Source organism: Sapajus apella, unplaced genomic scaffold, assembly GCF_009761245.1.
Source record: "Sapajus apella isolate SASKATOON/1434 unplaced genomic scaffold, GSC_monkey_1.0 scaffold43, whole genome shotgun sequence".
Taxonomy (NCBI): domain Eukaryota; kingdom Metazoa; phylum Chordata; class Mammalia; order Primates; family Cebidae; genus Sapajus; species Sapajus apella.
In genome coordinates, this window is record NW_022436983.1 from 16,931,039 (window position 1) to 16,946,639 (window position 15,601).

Here is a 15,601-nt window from a genome sequence, read left to right on the forward strand (position 1 = left end):
GAGGGGAGAGGAGGGAGAAAAGTGGGTACTGAAAGAGGGGGAGCAGGTGTGACCGTTTCATCTGTCAGGTACTTACTGAGCTTTCTTTGGGAATTCTGAGGCATTTCAAATAGCTTAGCTTCTACTTGGGAAAAGAAGACCCATGCACAGGTCTCCACAGAGGACAATTTTTAGAAAACCAGGGGCAGAAAGTAGAGAGCCTAGCTGGGCATGATGGTGCACGCCTGTAATCCCAGCTACTCAGGAGGCTGAGGCAGGAGAATTGCTTGGACCTGGGGGGTGGAAGTTGCAGTAAGCCAAGATCATGCCATTGCACTCCAGTCTGGGCAACAGAGCCAGACAATGTCAAAAGAAAGAAAGAAAAAAAGAGAGAAAGAGAGAAACAAAGAGAGAAAGAAATGAAGGAAGGGAGGGAGGGAAAAGAAAAGAAAAGAAAGTGGAGAGCCAAGAGGACCCCCTGACGATTGCCTGGCAGGGAAGTTCTCCATTACCTTTACAATGTGTACATGCTGCACATGCTAAAATGGGAGGCGAGGCCATCAACGAGGGAAATACAGAAGTCAGAAGTCTCTGACTGGGCGTGGTGGCTCACACTTGTAATCCCAGCACTTTGGAAGGCCGAGATAGGCGGATCACCTAAGGTCGTAGTTCGAGGCCAGCCTGACCAACATGGTGAAACCCCATCTCTACTAAAAATACAAAAATTAGCTGGGCATGATGGTACATGCCTGTAATCTCAACTACTGGGGAGGCTGAGGAAGGAGAACTGCTTGAACCCGGGAGGTGGATGTTGCAGTGAGCTGCGATAGAGCTACTGCACTCCAGCCTAGGCGACAGAGCCAGACTCCATCTCAAAAAAAAAAAAAAACACCAAAAAGGAAAAAAAAAGAAGAAGTCAGAAGTCTCATGACCCCACGTGGCACACTCAGTTTCCATGCAGGTGAGAGAATGGCAGCATGTCAGAGTTGGAAGGGACTTTGGAGATCCTAGGCCCCGTCCTCTTCCCTACCCTTCCATTGTACACAGAAGGGAACTGAAGCCCAGAGAGCGCTAGGGGTTGCCCAAGGTCATGCAGCTAGTTTGGGTCAGAGGTGGGACTAGAATCCAGGTTTCCAGGCATGAAATTTATGCCTTTGTTCATGCTGCTTCTTTCTTGCACCTCATGAGAAGTCAGAGCCTATGTTGACAGAACCCAGCACTTCCTCATTTGTCAGTGACAAGGAGAGACAATGACTATTGCTGAATCACAGCTATTTTCTTTTTCTTTTTTTTGAGATGGAGTCTTGCTTTGTTGCCCAGGCTGGAGTGCCACGACGTGATCTTGGCCCAGTGCAACCTCTATCTCACAGGTTCAAACGATTCTCCTGCCTCAGGCTCCCAAGTAGCTGGGATTACAGGTGCATGCCACCACGCCCAGCTAATTTTTATTTTTTTAATAGAAACGGGGTTTCACCATGTTGGCCAGGCGGGTCTTGAACTCCTGACCTCAAGTGATCTGCCAGCCTTGGCCTCCCAAAGTGCTGGGATTATAGGCATGAGCCACTGCACCCAGCCCACAGCTATTTTCTTTATCTTCTGTTTCTTCTTCTGCTAGATTTTGTCACAATATTGTCCAAAACAGTAAGCATGAACACCTTAGGAATAAAGCCAAACCCATCCACACACATTTTCTAGTAATCAGTTTCCATGGTGGTCTTTGATGTTTCAGAGCTTGTCTTGGGGAAGATAAAATGGGACATTGCGATCTTCATTTATTTCTGTTTATCCACATAACCAAAAGGTGAACCTGCAGGGACAGGTGGGAGGCACTGATGTAAAGTGGTCAGAACTGGAAGTTAGGAAACCTGGGTTTGTGGCACTGGACACCACCTCATTTGTCTCCTTGCGCAAGTCTGTCCACTGTCTGGGCTCATTTCCTCAACCAAACAACAATGACAGTTCTCAGTGATATCTAGGTCCCTTTTGCACCCTTGCTCTCCTCCTCCATAAGCTCTGCTTCTCTACTTAAAGCAGAAATAGAAGCTGGGCATGGGCCCAAGCCTGTAATCCTAGCACTTTGGGAGGTTGAGGTGGGTGGATCACTTGAGGTCAGGAGTTCAAGACCAGCCTGGCCAACATGTCGAAACCCTGTCTTTACTAAAAATACAAAAATTAGCTGGGTGTGGGGTCATGTGCCTGTAATCCCAGCTACTTGGGAGGCTGAGGCAGGAGAATTGCTTGAACTCAGGAAGTGGAGGTTGCAGTGAGCCAAGATTGCACCACTGCACTCCAGCCTGGGCAGCAGAGTGAGACTCTGTCTCAAAAAAAAAAAAAAAAAAAAAAAAACAGAAATACAGGAATATAGTGTGGCTGTAAAATGAGAGAAGTAGAAAGTGTGGAGGTACATTTAATTAAATGATTTTTAGAATCCAGTTTTATTCATTCAAGAAATATTTACTCTTTGGTTCAATTCATTCACTTCAGAGAACAAAAAAAGAAAAAGAAAAAAAAAGAAATATTTACTTAGTGTTCATTTGTGCCAGACACTTGGACATTTTCTCTGCTAAAATGAGAATGGACTTCACAGATGAAAAAATAAAGGCATGCTTCAACTTTAAGGAATTGCAATATATAAACATGCAAATTCACCTTTAAACGTTTATGTCATTTCTTTGCCTTACAAAAAGATTGGTGTCTGGGTTAAAATGAAATTTGATTTTCCAAAACATACTTCAGAGCTTTTCAGAAACAGTTCAGTTCCACAGATATTGACCAGATCCCTTCCGATTCTTTGCTGGGTTCTGACTGAGCACTGGGGTAAACCTGGAGCTCATCTCCTGGGGGGAGAGTAAACTAGTGACTGCCACTCAACACAGCCCAGAGGGTGGACCTTGTTCCTAGGTCCATACTGAGTTGAATAGTGTCCCTCTAAACTTCTTGTCCACCTGGAATCTGTGAATGTGACCTTATTTGGAAATGGTCTCTGTAGATATAATTAGTTAAATTAAGATGAAGTCATACTAGATTAGAGTGGGCCCAAATCCAGTGATTGGTGTTCTTAAAAAAAGGCCAGGTGTGGTGGCTCACATCTGTAATCCCAGCTCTTTGGGAGGGGGAGGTGGGCGGATCACTTGAGGTCAGGAGTTCGAGACCAGCCTGGGCAAGACAGTGAAACCCTGTCTCTACTAAAAATACAAAAATTAGCTAAGCGTGGTGGTGGGCACCTGTAGTCCCAGCTACTTGTAAGGCTGAGGCAGGAGAATCACTTGAATCTGGGAGGCGGAGGTTGCAGTGAGCCAAGATCACACCACTGCACTCCAGCCTGGGCGACAGAGTGAGACTCTGTCTCAAAAAAAGCAAAAACAAAAAGTCACCAAGAGACACATAGGAAATACCATATGAAGACAGAGGCAGAGGTAGTAAGAGTGATGTTTCCACAAGCCAAGAAATGACAGAGACCACCAGAAGTTGAAAGAGTCAAGGAATAATCCTCCCCTTAAACTTTTGGAGGGAGCAGGGCCCTATCATACCTTGATTTTGACTTCTGGCCTCCAGATGTATGAGAGAATAAACTTCTGTTGTGTTAAGCCACCTGGTTTGTAGAAATTTATTATAGAAGATTAATACAGGGCCATTGAATAAAATGGAGTATATTGAGAATCTATGATGAGTTAATTTTTCAGCAATCTGATGCTACAGATAGTTAATATTATCCCTAATGAGCAATAATCAAGCAGAATTGGACTGAACTAGGCCAAAAGGTTAGCGGTTAAGAGGGCAGGCTCTGGCCAAGCGCTGTGGCTCAAACCTGTAATCCCAGCACTTTGGGAGGCCAACATGGGTGGACCACATTGCCTGAGGTCAGGAGTTTGAGACCAGCTTGACCACTATGGTAAAACTATCTCTAATAAAAATGCAGGGCCGGGCGCGGTGGCTCAAGCCTGTAATCCCAGCACTTTGGGAGGCCGAGGCGGGTGGATCACGAGGTCAAGAGATCGAGACCATCCTGGTCAACATGGTGAAACCCTGTCTCTACTAAAAATACAAAAAAATTAGCTGGGCATGGTGGCGCGTGCCTGTAGTCCCAGCTACTCAGGAGGCTGAGGCAGGAGAATTGCTTGAACCCAGGAGGCGGAGGTTGCGGTGAGCCGAGATTGCGCCCTTGCACTCCCGCCTGGGTAAAAAGAGCGAAACTCCGTCTCAAAAAAAAAAAAAAAAAAAAAAAAAGCAAACATGGCCAGGCGTGGTGGCTCACTCCTGTAATCCAAGCGCTTTGGAGGCCAAGGCGGGCGGATCACCTGAGGTTGGGAGTTCAAGACCAGCCTGACCAACACGGTGAAACCCAATCTTTAAAAAAAAAATAAGCAAACATTAGCCAGGGGTGGCGGCGGGCACCCGTAATCCCAGCTACTCCAAAGGCTGAGACAGGAAAATAATTGTTTGAACCTGGGAGGCAGAGGTTGCAGTGAGCAACAGAGTGAGTGTCAAAAAAAAAAAAAAAAAAAAAAGAAAGGCAGGCTTTGTTTGAAGTCGCAGAATTAGGTTGGAGACCCCAGCTTTGGTACTTAGCAGGGTGACCTTAGGCAAGTGACTTTGCATCTTTGAGGTTGCCATATCTGTAAAATGAAAATAAGTAAGACCTTCTTATCAGGTTATTGGGAAAGACAAAGTTGTAAGGCCGATTGCCTTGCCGGGAGGTTGGACACACCCACGTCTGCACCCGGCACCAGGCTCTGCACTCAGCACCTAGCTGTGCCGCAGGACTCCCCTGGAAGGCTCCAGCTGATGCAAGGCTCCTGGCCGGCTCGCCCACCGGAAAACCCGCCCAACAACCCGCCAACCAATAGCGGCCCGCCCCGTCTCAATCCCGCTCCCCTGGAGTCAATCAGAGCACCCAGCTGTTGCTCGTTCCTCCTAGCCATAAAAACCCATGCCCCAGGAAGTTGGTGCGACTTCCCTGGCCCCTTTCCCTGGGACCATGGAAACTCGCCCGGAAGCTGAAGCTAAATAAATTGGCATTTAATTTTCTTATGCTGGTCTCGGTTTCCTCATTCTAAACTCGGCAATAACCCTTGCAAAAGTGAAATAAGGCATTTAAAAGCACTTAGCCAGCTGCCTGGCACATAGTAAAGGCTCAATAAAAGTGAGCCGGTTTGTATGACCAGAGCACATAGTAGCTCTACCCTACCATTAATTGAGTTAACTCAGTTAATCCCTATTACATGACCTGCAGATTTCCTTTGTTGTACCACCTGCAGTTACCTTCTTTATTGACTTATTGGCCGTCCTGCAAGCAGATAGAGACTGTAAGCCCCATGAGACAGGGGCACAGTCTCATTTATGGCTGGGTACTCAGGACCCTGCACAGAGCCTGGCTCAGGTTTATGAGATGAATGGGTAGGTGAATGGCTCGTGGATACTTTGTCTTAAAAGTATTAAATGAGGCCAGGTACTGTGGCTCACACCTGTAATCCCAGCACTTTGGGAGGCCAAGGTGGGCGGATCACGAGGTTAAGATATCGAGACCATCCTGGCCAACATGGCGAAACCCCGTCTCTACTAAAATACAAAAAATTAGCTGGGCGTGGTGGCACACACCTGCAGTCCTGGCTACTCAGGAGGCTGAGGCAGGAGAATTGCTTGAATCCAGGAGGCAGAGGCTGCAGTGAGCTGAGATTGTGCCACTGCACTCCAGCCTGGCGCCTGATGACAGAGCGAGACTTTGTCTCAAAAAAAAAAAAGTATTAAATAAAGACATGTTTAACCAATATCTTTCACTTTATTCCATCTTTGGTCTCAAATAACTACATCAGAATTCCTCTGCAATCCTCCTGCCACCAACAATTTCTCTTGTCAGCTGTTTTAGGCTACTCTGGGAGGAACCCAGCCTCCCTAACATGAAAAATGGGTACCCTGAGATCTATTTTATTTTATTTTTTTGAGACAGAGTCTTACTCTGTCGCCCAGACTGGAGTGTGGTAGTGCGATCTCAGCTCACCGAAACCTCCACCTCCCGGGTTCAAGCAATTCTCTTGTCTCAGCCTCCCAAGTAGCTGGGACTAGAGGCACCTGCCACCATGCCTGGCTAATTTTTGTCTTTTTAGTAGAGATAGGGTTTCACCATATTGGTCAAGCTGGTCTCAAACTCCTGACCTCAGGTGATTCACCTGCCTTGGCCTCCCAAAGTGCTGGGATTACAGGCATGAGCCACTGGGCCCAGCCCCTAGATCTTTAAAAGCATGGAGTTATATTCTAGCTGTGGTCAGTGGACTGGAATGTCAGCCTCATACCTGGCATATAGGAAGGGAATTTATATGTTATAGGGGTGTGGAGGAGGTAAGGGAGCTGAATTGGAGGGAGATGGGGAACAGTTTGGGGATGTATACAATCTTTGTGAATATCTTCCTTTTTCTTAGAGTTAGGCTGGACTAGGACGTTGCCTGCTTCAAGCAGCACCCCCAGGACTGCTGCTGGAAGGACGTCAGAGGTTCAAAAAATTTTCTGAAGATTTTTATGTCTCAAGGTATCCCAGCCTCCTCTGTATTTCCAGGAACCTAAGGTTATAGGGGCTGTGGGTGGGGATTATTAGGATATCAGAGAGGGTCCTCACCCAAACAACATGATGCCCTGAACTGAAGGCTTGTCGTTTATCTCTGAAAGAAGCAAGTCAACACCCTTGATCCTCATCACAGCATAATTCTTGGTCCTTAGTGGCAAGGGTGACCTGAAAATGGGGCCTTTCATAGCTCCGGAGCCAAGGAGGCCTTGACAATTAGGCAGGAAGAAGACCTGGCTGTCCATCCCATCTGATACCCTGACTTCCCAAGAGGACAATCCATTCTTCTCAGATTTCTCCCAAATCCCCCATTGCTGGACCTGGAGGCTCTCTCTGGCTCCTGTGATCTCTGGAGGATGCAGGCACGAAGCCTGACCTGACTCTTACTGAGCCTGTCCCAGGCCCTTTGCGTCTCGCTCACCTGGCTACTCCTCGTGGGCCCTACCCATCCAACAGACTGCACAGGTAGGCATGGCCAGGTTGCCTTCCAGGAGTCAGTCCCAACACTCATCAGCAAAAAGGGATCTGTGTCTAGGTGCCTGAGGCTGGTCCAAGTAGGATGAGAGTGCCAAGACCCCTCTCTCTCCTCCTGGGAGTGAACTGGTTTCTGACTTGATTTGTTTAAATTGGGAAGACGCCTCATCAGCAATGGGAGCGGTCTAGATCTCTGGAATCTGGCCACGGAGTGATTTTCCCATCAGCCTCTGTCTCTGTGACTGAGGACCTTGCGGCTTCTTCTTTTGCCTCTGACCCAAGGTCCCTCATGCACTTCTTCCAGCGTGCCAGGCAGTGATGGGCAGAGGAGCGGATTTCCCCACTCCGCAGAGCATAGATGACAGGGTTGACCATGGAGTTGACAAGGCACAGCATGGAGCAGAAGGCGAAGGCCTTCTTGACCTGGTCGCTGAGTGTAGCAGCCAGGCTGTGGACCATGAGGGCCAGCACTGGGAACCAACAGATGAGGAGCACAGCCAGCACCAGCCCCAGGGTCTTCGCCAATCTCACGTCCAGCCTCATTCGGGCCATTCCTGGCACCTGCCTGTCCTGGTGCCCAGCCAAGCTGGCTACATGCTGATGGGCCTTCCAGAGAACATGTCCGTAGGTATAGATGATTCCAGAAAAGAGGAAGGCGATGAACAGGAGCCAGCCCAGCAGGTAGTCATTGGGGATCAGTGGGAAAAGCTCAGAGCAGGGCCTAGGACAGCAAGTCCATCCCATGAGGGGCAGGTAGGAGACTAGTGCTGAGAGGACCCACATGATGCCCAGGGTCACCAGTGCCCTCCCACGGGTGAGTAGAGCTTTGTAGGAAGGTGGGTAGCACAGGCAGAGGTAGCGGTCAACAGCGGTTAGCAGCAGGCTGCCCACAGAGGCTGTGAAGGTCATGGTCACGCTGCCAATCTTCAGCAGGAAGATAGCCTTGGAATCCATACCATGGAAAACATGGAAGTTCACAAAGCTGCATACAAAGACCACACTGGCCAGGAAGTCAGCTCCAGCCAAGCTGCCAATGAATAGGTATGAGGGCTTCCGGCGGAGCCGGTGGGAGGACAGGATCAGATAGAGCACAGCCACGTTCTCCAGGGCACTTAGCAGGCCCAGAAGAGTGCACAACACTGCAACAGCTATCTTCTGGGGACCACTCAGGATCATGTAATCCTTCATAGGGTTGGAGTCCAAGCCATCCATGGAGCCATTGGCTACCTCTGTCACCCAGCATCCCTCCATGGGATGGGCCCTTCAGATTCCACTGAGCTTGTCTAGAAGGCTTTGCTGCAGTACAATGAGAAGAAAATAATCTTTTTCAGTAAGCACAAGAATGATCTCACCTGATAACTGACTGTAGCCAAACTGCTACCTATATGGATGGATTCTATGTTTGAAAATCAGTTTCTGTTTTGTTCCCCTGTATTTTGCCCTTTCTCCATCCAAGCGGGAAGCCAGATCTGTCCTGGCTGCCTCAGGGGAAGGTATGTAAGAATGCAACAAGCAGAAATGACCTGTAAATTTTTTGGCCTTTTGTTTTCCAAAAGACTAATCCTAAGACTTCCTTTTGAAGCAAGGGAAATCCCAAACGGTCAAAACCAAGAAGAAATAGAATCAGAGTGATAAGGTTGAGGTTTTTTCTTTTTTACATTTTGTTTTGTTTATTTGCCAATTTTGGGAAGTAAAGTACTGAAGTACTATATGGGGATGGGAAATATTAATTTGGCTTCATACTAAGTGATGGGAAGATAAACTACGGAAGATTAAACAATTTTATTTATTTATTTATCATTTATTTATGTATTTGAGACAGAGTCTCACTCGGTTGCCCAGGCTAGAATGCATGGCGCTATCTTGGCTCACTGCAATTTCCGCCTCCTGGGTTCAAGTGATCAAGTGATTTTCTTGCCTCAGCCTCCTGAGTAGCTGGGATTATAGGCGCACACCACCATGACTGGCTAATTTTCGTATTTTTAGTAGAGACAGGGTTTCACCATGTTGGTCAGTCTGGTCTGGAACTCCTGATCTTGTGATCTGCCCACCTCAGCCTCCCAAAGTGCTGGGATTACAGGCGTGAGCCACCGCGCCAGGCCTATTTACTTATTTTTGAGACAGAGTGTTGCTTTGTCACCCAGGCTGGAGTGCAGTGGCATGATCTAGGCTCACTACAACCTCCGCCTCCCAGGTACAAGTGATTTTCCTGCCTCAGTCTCCCGAGTAGCTGGGACTACAGATGCCCACCACACCTGGCTAATTTTTGTACTTTTAGTAGAGGCCAGGTTTCTATAACTCGATCAAGACAGTTGCAGGTGGGCAAAAGAAAAAGACCAAAAAAAAAAAAAAAAAAAAAGCCAGGCATAGTGGCTCACGCCTGTAATCCTAATGCTTTGAGGTGGGTGGATCACCTGAGGTCAGGAGTTCAAGACCAGCCTGGCCATCATGGTGAAACCCCATCTTTAAAAAAAAAGAGACCAGGTTTCACCATGTTGGCCAGGCTGGTCTTGAACTCCTGATCTGAGGTGATCCACCCACCTCAGCCTTCGAAAATACTGGAATTACAGGCTTGAGCCACTGCGTCTGGCCAAAACATTTTATACTAGATAAAATATAGGAGCCCAGTTAAATCTGAATGTCAATAATAAGTAATTTTTTAGTCTATGTCTCAAATATTGAAGACAAAAACCCTCAGGAACCTAAATATTATATGGTTTGTTATTAGAAAGCAAACTAATCATTTATTTAGAGCAATTTACTTTATAAACAGGTTGCATAGGAGTACCACATATAAAGGTCTATGAAATTTGAGCTCACAATGCAAAATGCCTAAGAAAACATGAGCAGCCCAAGCATGGTGGCTCACACCTATAATCCCAGGACTTTGGGGGGCCAAGGTGGGCAGATCACTTGAGGTCAGGAGTTTGAGACCAGCCTGGCCAACATGAGGATACCCTATCTTAGAAAAAAAAAAAAAAAAAAGAAAACATGAGCAAGAGTTAGCAGAAACATCAGACAGTAGAATCACACTTTCAAGAACTTCGTATAATTCTTGGGTATACCTTATAAAAATATGTTTGACATGAAAACAATAAAGAATTAAAAACATGAGTACAGAATGAGAGATTGTTTCTGCGTAGATCTGAAAAAGATTCAGGTAGAATTTCTGGAAGTGAAAAATAAAATCATTGAAAAAGAAATCCTGGCTGGGCGCGGTGGCTCAAGCCTGTAATCCCAGCACTTTGGGAGGCCAAGGCGGGTGGATCATGAGGTCAAGAGCTCGAGACCATCCTGGTCAACATGGTGAAACCCCGTCTCTACTAAAAATACAAAAATTAGCTGGGCATGGTGGCGCGTGCCTGTAATCCCAGCTACTCAGGAGGCTGAGGCAGGAGAATTGCCTGAACCCAGGAGGCGGAGGTTGCGGTGAGTCGAGATCGCGCCATTGCACTCCAGCCTGGGTAACAAGTGCGAAACTCCGTCTCAAAAAAAAAAAAGAAATCCTTAAGGGATGAGTTAAAGAGCAAAACAGAACAATTGAAAAGCATTGATCTAGAAAGTAGATCTGTGGCTGGGCTTGGTGGCTCACGCCTGTAATCCCAGCACTTTCAGAGGCTGAGGCGGGTGGATCACCTGAGGTTAGCAGTTTGAGGTTAGCAGTTTGGCCTGGCTAACATGGTAAAACCCTGTCTCTAGTAAAAATACAAAAATTAGGCTGGGTTTGGTGGTTTATGCCTGTAATCCCAGCACTTTGGGAGGCCAAGGTGGGCGGATCATGAGGTCAAGAGATCCAGACTATCCTGGACAACACAGTGAAACCCCATCCCTACTAAAAATGCCAAAAAAATAGCTGGGTGTAGTGGTGTGTGCCTGTAGTTCCAGCCACTCGAGAGGCTCAGGCAGGAGAATTGCTTGAACCCAGGTGGCGGAGGTTGCAGTGAGTCAAGATTGCGCGACTGCACTCCAGCCTGGTGCCTGGTGACAGAGGAGACTCTGTCTCAAAGAAAAAAGATTAGCTGGGCATCGTAATAGATGCCTGTAATCCCAGCTATGCAGGAGGCTGAGGCAGGAGAATCACTTGAACCCAGGAGGCGAAGGTTGAAGTGATCTGAGATCCCACCACTGCACGCCAGCTTGGGCAATAATAGTGTAATTCCATCTCAAAATAAAAAAAGAAGATTGGAAGAAATTTCTCACAATGCAGAACAAGGAGAGGAAGGGATGGAAAATTAGAAAGAGAAGTTAAGATCCAGGAATGCTGATTTAGTATAGTGAACTTAAAAAAAAAAAGAGAGAGAGAGAGAGAAAAAAAAAAAAAGAAAAAGAAAGAGAAGTTAAGAAACACAAAGGATTGAATAAAAAGCTTTATATCTCAGTGGAATGTTAGCATGGATAAATAGAGAAAATTGGTGGTGGGCAGTAGTTAAAGAGACAGTAGAAAAGAATTATCCATCCAGCCTGGGAAACATGGGAAAACCCCATCTCTACAAAAAAAAATAAAAATTAGCTGGGCATGGTGGTGCATGCCTGTAGTCTCAGCTACTTGGGAGGCTGAGGTGGGAGAATTATCTGAGCCCAGGGAGGTCAAGGCTGCAATGAGCCATGATCATGCCATTGGACACCAGCCTGGGCAACAGGATGAGACCCTGCCTCAATAACAACAAAAAGAATTATTCAGGATCCATGAGAAATATGACTATTCAGATTTAAAAATCACAGAGAACCCCAAGCAGAATTTTTTTTTGGGACAGAGTTCCCAGGTTCAAGTGATTCTCCAGCCTCAGCCTCCTGACATAGCTGGGGCTACAAGTGTGTGCCACCATGCCCAGCTAACTTTTGTATTTTTAGTAGAAATGAGGTTTTGCCATAGTGGCCAGGCTGGGCTTGAACTCCTGGCCTCAAGTGACATGCCCACCTTGGTCTCCCAAAGTGCTAGGATTACAGGTGTGAGCCACCATGCCAAGCCCCAAGCAGAATTTTAAAAAACATATTCCACATTCATGTATATCATATAGCATACATATCAGAATACCAAAGACAAAAATATAAGGCAGTAAGATTGAAAAGACAAATGACCTGTAAAAGAAGTATAATTAATTTAATTTAATTTTATTTTATTTTATTTTTTTTGAGACAGAGTTTCACTCATGTTACCCAGGCTGGAGTGCAATGGAGCGATCTCGGCTCACCGCAACCTCCGCCTCCTGGGTTCAGGCAATTCTCCTGCCTCAGCCTCCTGAGTAGCTGGGATTACAGACACACACCACCATGCCCAGCTAATGTTTTTGTATTTTTTTAGTAGAGACAGGGTTTCACCATGTTGACCAGGATGGTCTCGATCTCTTGACCTCATGATCCACCCGCCTCGGCCTCCCAAAGTGCTGGGATTACAGGCTTGAGCCACCGCGCCCGGCCAAGAAGTATAATTAATTTTAAAAGAAGATTTCTGAGTAGCAGCAATAGAAGCCAAAAGATAAAGAGAAAACTCAGTCTAGAATTTTATACCTAGCTAAACTATCATTCAAGAATGAGGTCTAAAAAATTTTAAAGAAAATCATTTACTAACAAATCTTCACTGAAGCATCATCTAAAGATGTGCATTTTAGAAGGAACTTCAACCCAAAGGGAAGAGAAGAAGAATAGCTAGCAAGTAAGTTGACGAATATATAAGTAAAGAAAAGCAAATGCTTTCATAAATTGACAATGATAATAGTAAGTAATTTAGAGGGTATGAAAACAAAGTGGAGACTCAGGCACAGTGGCTCACACCTGTAATCCCAGCACTTTGGGAGGCCGAGGCAAGTGGATCATGAGGTCAGGAGTTCGAGACCAGCCTGGCCAACACGGTGAAACCCTGTCTCTACTAAAAACACAAAAATTAGCTGGGCATTTTGGTGCACACATGTAGTCCTAGCTACTCAGGACACAGAGGCAGGAGAATTGGTTAAACCTGGGAGGCAGAGGTGGTAGTGAGCCAAAATCACGCCACTGCACTCTAGCCTGGACAACAGAGTGAGACTTCGCCTTAAAAAAAAAAAAAAAAAAAAAAAACAAAAACCCAAAGTAGAGACTGGGCACAGTGGCTCATGCCTGAAATCCTGGCACTTTGGAAGTCCAAGGCAGGAGGATTGCTTGAGCCCAGGAGTTCAAGACCAGCTTAAGAAGCAACATGGCGGCCGGGCGCGGTGGCTCAAGCCTGTAATCCCAGCACTTTGGGAGGCCGAGGCGGGTGGATCACGAGGTCAAGAGATCGAGACCATCCTGGTCAACATGGTGAAACCCCGTCTCTACTAAAAATACAAAACATTAGCGGGGCATGGTGGCGCGTGCCTGTAATCCCAGCTACTCAGGAGGCTGAGGCAGGAGAATTGCCTGAACCCAGGAGGCGGAGGTTGCGGTGAGCCGAGATCGCGCCATTGCACTCTAGCCTGGGTAACAAGAGCAAAACTACGTCTCAAAAAAAAAAAAAATCACTGATGCATGCAGAAACATTTTGTATAGACATAAGAGTAAAAGGGAAGTGAGAGTCTCTCTCAACCTACTCTGAGCTGCCTGATTAAAAAAGAAAAAAGACCAAGTTCAGTGGCTCACGCCTGTAATCCCAGCACTCTGGGAGGCTGAGGCAGGTGAATCACTTGAAGTCAGAAATTTGAGACCAGCCTGGCCAACATGGTGAAATTTTGTCTCTACTAAAATTACAAAAGTTAGCTGGGAGTGGTGGCAGGTGCCTATAATCCCAGCAACTCGGGAGGCTGAGGCATGAGAATCACTTGAATCCAGGAGGCAGAGGTTGCAGTGAGCCAAGATTGCACCACTGCACTCCAGCCTGGGCAGTAGAAGCAGACTGTCTCAAAGAAAAAAAAAAAAGAAAGAAAAGAAAGTGAACCACCATGACCAAGTGCTTTCTTCACCTAACAAAAATACCACTGTGCAGAAACCACGTGTTGTCACTTTCCACAGGGGGCATCCAAGGTGGGGTTGGGTTGGTGTTAGGGGCTATAGCCTGGAGCTTGGATCAAATCGAGCATCTGGGAAGGGAACCTTGGGACCTGAGAAAACTGCTCAGAAAAAGATGTGCCTGGGGTTTTTTCTAACCTGAAGTGAAAGTGTGAAGTGAAAGAAGCCACAGTAGCAGCTGGCCCCCCGTTGCTGCTGTGTTTAAATCTCTCGGAGCTGGAGGCAAGGAGGAGAATGATGCCCTGCCTGTGGTACCACACATGCAATTCGAAGCTGAGATTGGATGCCACAGCTTCATCGCTTTTTTTTTTTTTTTTTTTTTGAGACGGAGTTTCACTCATATTACCCAGGCTGGAGTGCAATGGCGCAATCTCGGCTCACCACAACCTCCGCCTCCTGGGTTCAGGCAATTCTCCTGCCTCAGCCTCCTGAGTAGCTGGGATTACAGGCACGCGCCACCATGCCCAGCTGATTTTTTGTAGTTTAGTAGAGACGGGGTTTCACCATGTTGACCAGGATGGTCTCGAGCTCTTGACCTCGTGATCCACCCGCCTCGGCCTCCCAAAGTGCTGGGATTACAGGCTTGAGCCACTGCTCCCGGAGCTTCATCGTTTTTATCTCCAGCTGGGAATAGGGAGCTCTAGGTTCTAGTGCTTGTCCTGCTACCGAGTGACTTTGGGCAGGTCGCTTCTCCTATCTAAGGCCTTTCTTTTCTTTTCTTAATTTTTATTAAAAAATTGTAGATAGGGTCTTGCTATGTTGCTCAGGCTGGTCTCAAACTCCTGGCTTCAAGCAGTCCTTCCCCCTCAGCTTCCCAAAATATTGGCATTATAGACATGAGCCATCTTGTCTGAACATCTGGGCCTTTCTTTTCTCATTTTCAAAGCAGCTGGGTTGATGGGGTGATTCCCAAGGTCTCCTCCAGGAAACTTAGCAAGTTGGATGATAATGTTACAGGTTTGGGAACCAGACCTTCCTGGATTCAAATTCAGCTCTGCAACTTTCAGGCTGTGTGACGTTGGGCAAGTTACTGCACCTCTCTGAGCCTCCGTTTCGTTCATTTGTAAACTGGAAGAGATACTATCCATATCACATGATCATACAGATAATGATAGAAGTTTACCAAATTCATGGCACTGTGCCTGGTTTGCAGTGGTATCTAATCAAAGGCAGGAGATGCTTAATAGAGTTAGTTTATAGGATTCTTACAGGATTCTGTGCCAGGCATGGTGGCTTAGGCCTGTAATCCCAGCACTTTGGAAGGTGGAGACAGGTGGATCATTTGAGCCCAGGAATTCAAGACCAGCCTGGCCAACATAGCAAAACTCTGCCTCTACAAAAAATACACAACTTAGCTGGGTACAGTGGTGCATGTCTGCAGTCCCAGCTACTTCAGAGGCTGAGGCAGGACAATCATTTGAGCCCAGGAAGTTAAGGCTTCAGCAGGCAGTGATTGTGCCACTTTGCTCCAGCCTGGCTTACAGAGTGAGACCCTGTCTGAAAAAAAAAAAAAAAAAAAATGAGGCCAGGCACGGTGTCTCATACCTATAATCCTAGCACTTTGGGAGGCTGAAGTGGGCAGATCACAAGGTCAGGAGTTCGAGACCAGCCTGGCCAATATGGTGAAACCCC

At 46.7% G+C, this 15,601-nt stretch overlaps 1 protein-coding gene and 1 long non-coding RNA gene across 2 annotated transcripts in view; both read right to left on the reverse strand.

Annotated features, from left to right (window-relative positions):
• Window positions 1-1,264: 1,264 nt before the first annotated feature.
• LOC116566453 lies at window positions 1,265-14,437 on the reverse strand. The gene is made up of 2 exons (XR_004275866.1): window positions 14,357-14,437; window positions 1,265-1,336 (listed from the first exon to the last, which is right to left on the reverse strand). It is a non-coding gene; the product is annotated as an uncharacterized LOC116566453 (long non-coding RNA).
• Window positions 6,608-15,601, reverse strand: part of CNR2 (cannabinoid receptor 2) — a 32,666-nt gene continuing 23,672 nt past the window's right edge. Inside the window, exon 2 of the mRNA XM_032300791.1 lies at window positions 6,608-8,305. Within this exon, the coding sequence (XP_032156682.1) occupies window positions 7,178-8,260 (1,083 nt within the window). The 5' untranslated portion in view covers window positions 8,261-8,305 and the 3' untranslated portion in view covers window positions 6,608-7,177. The remainder of the gene's footprint in view (window positions 8,306-15,601) is intronic.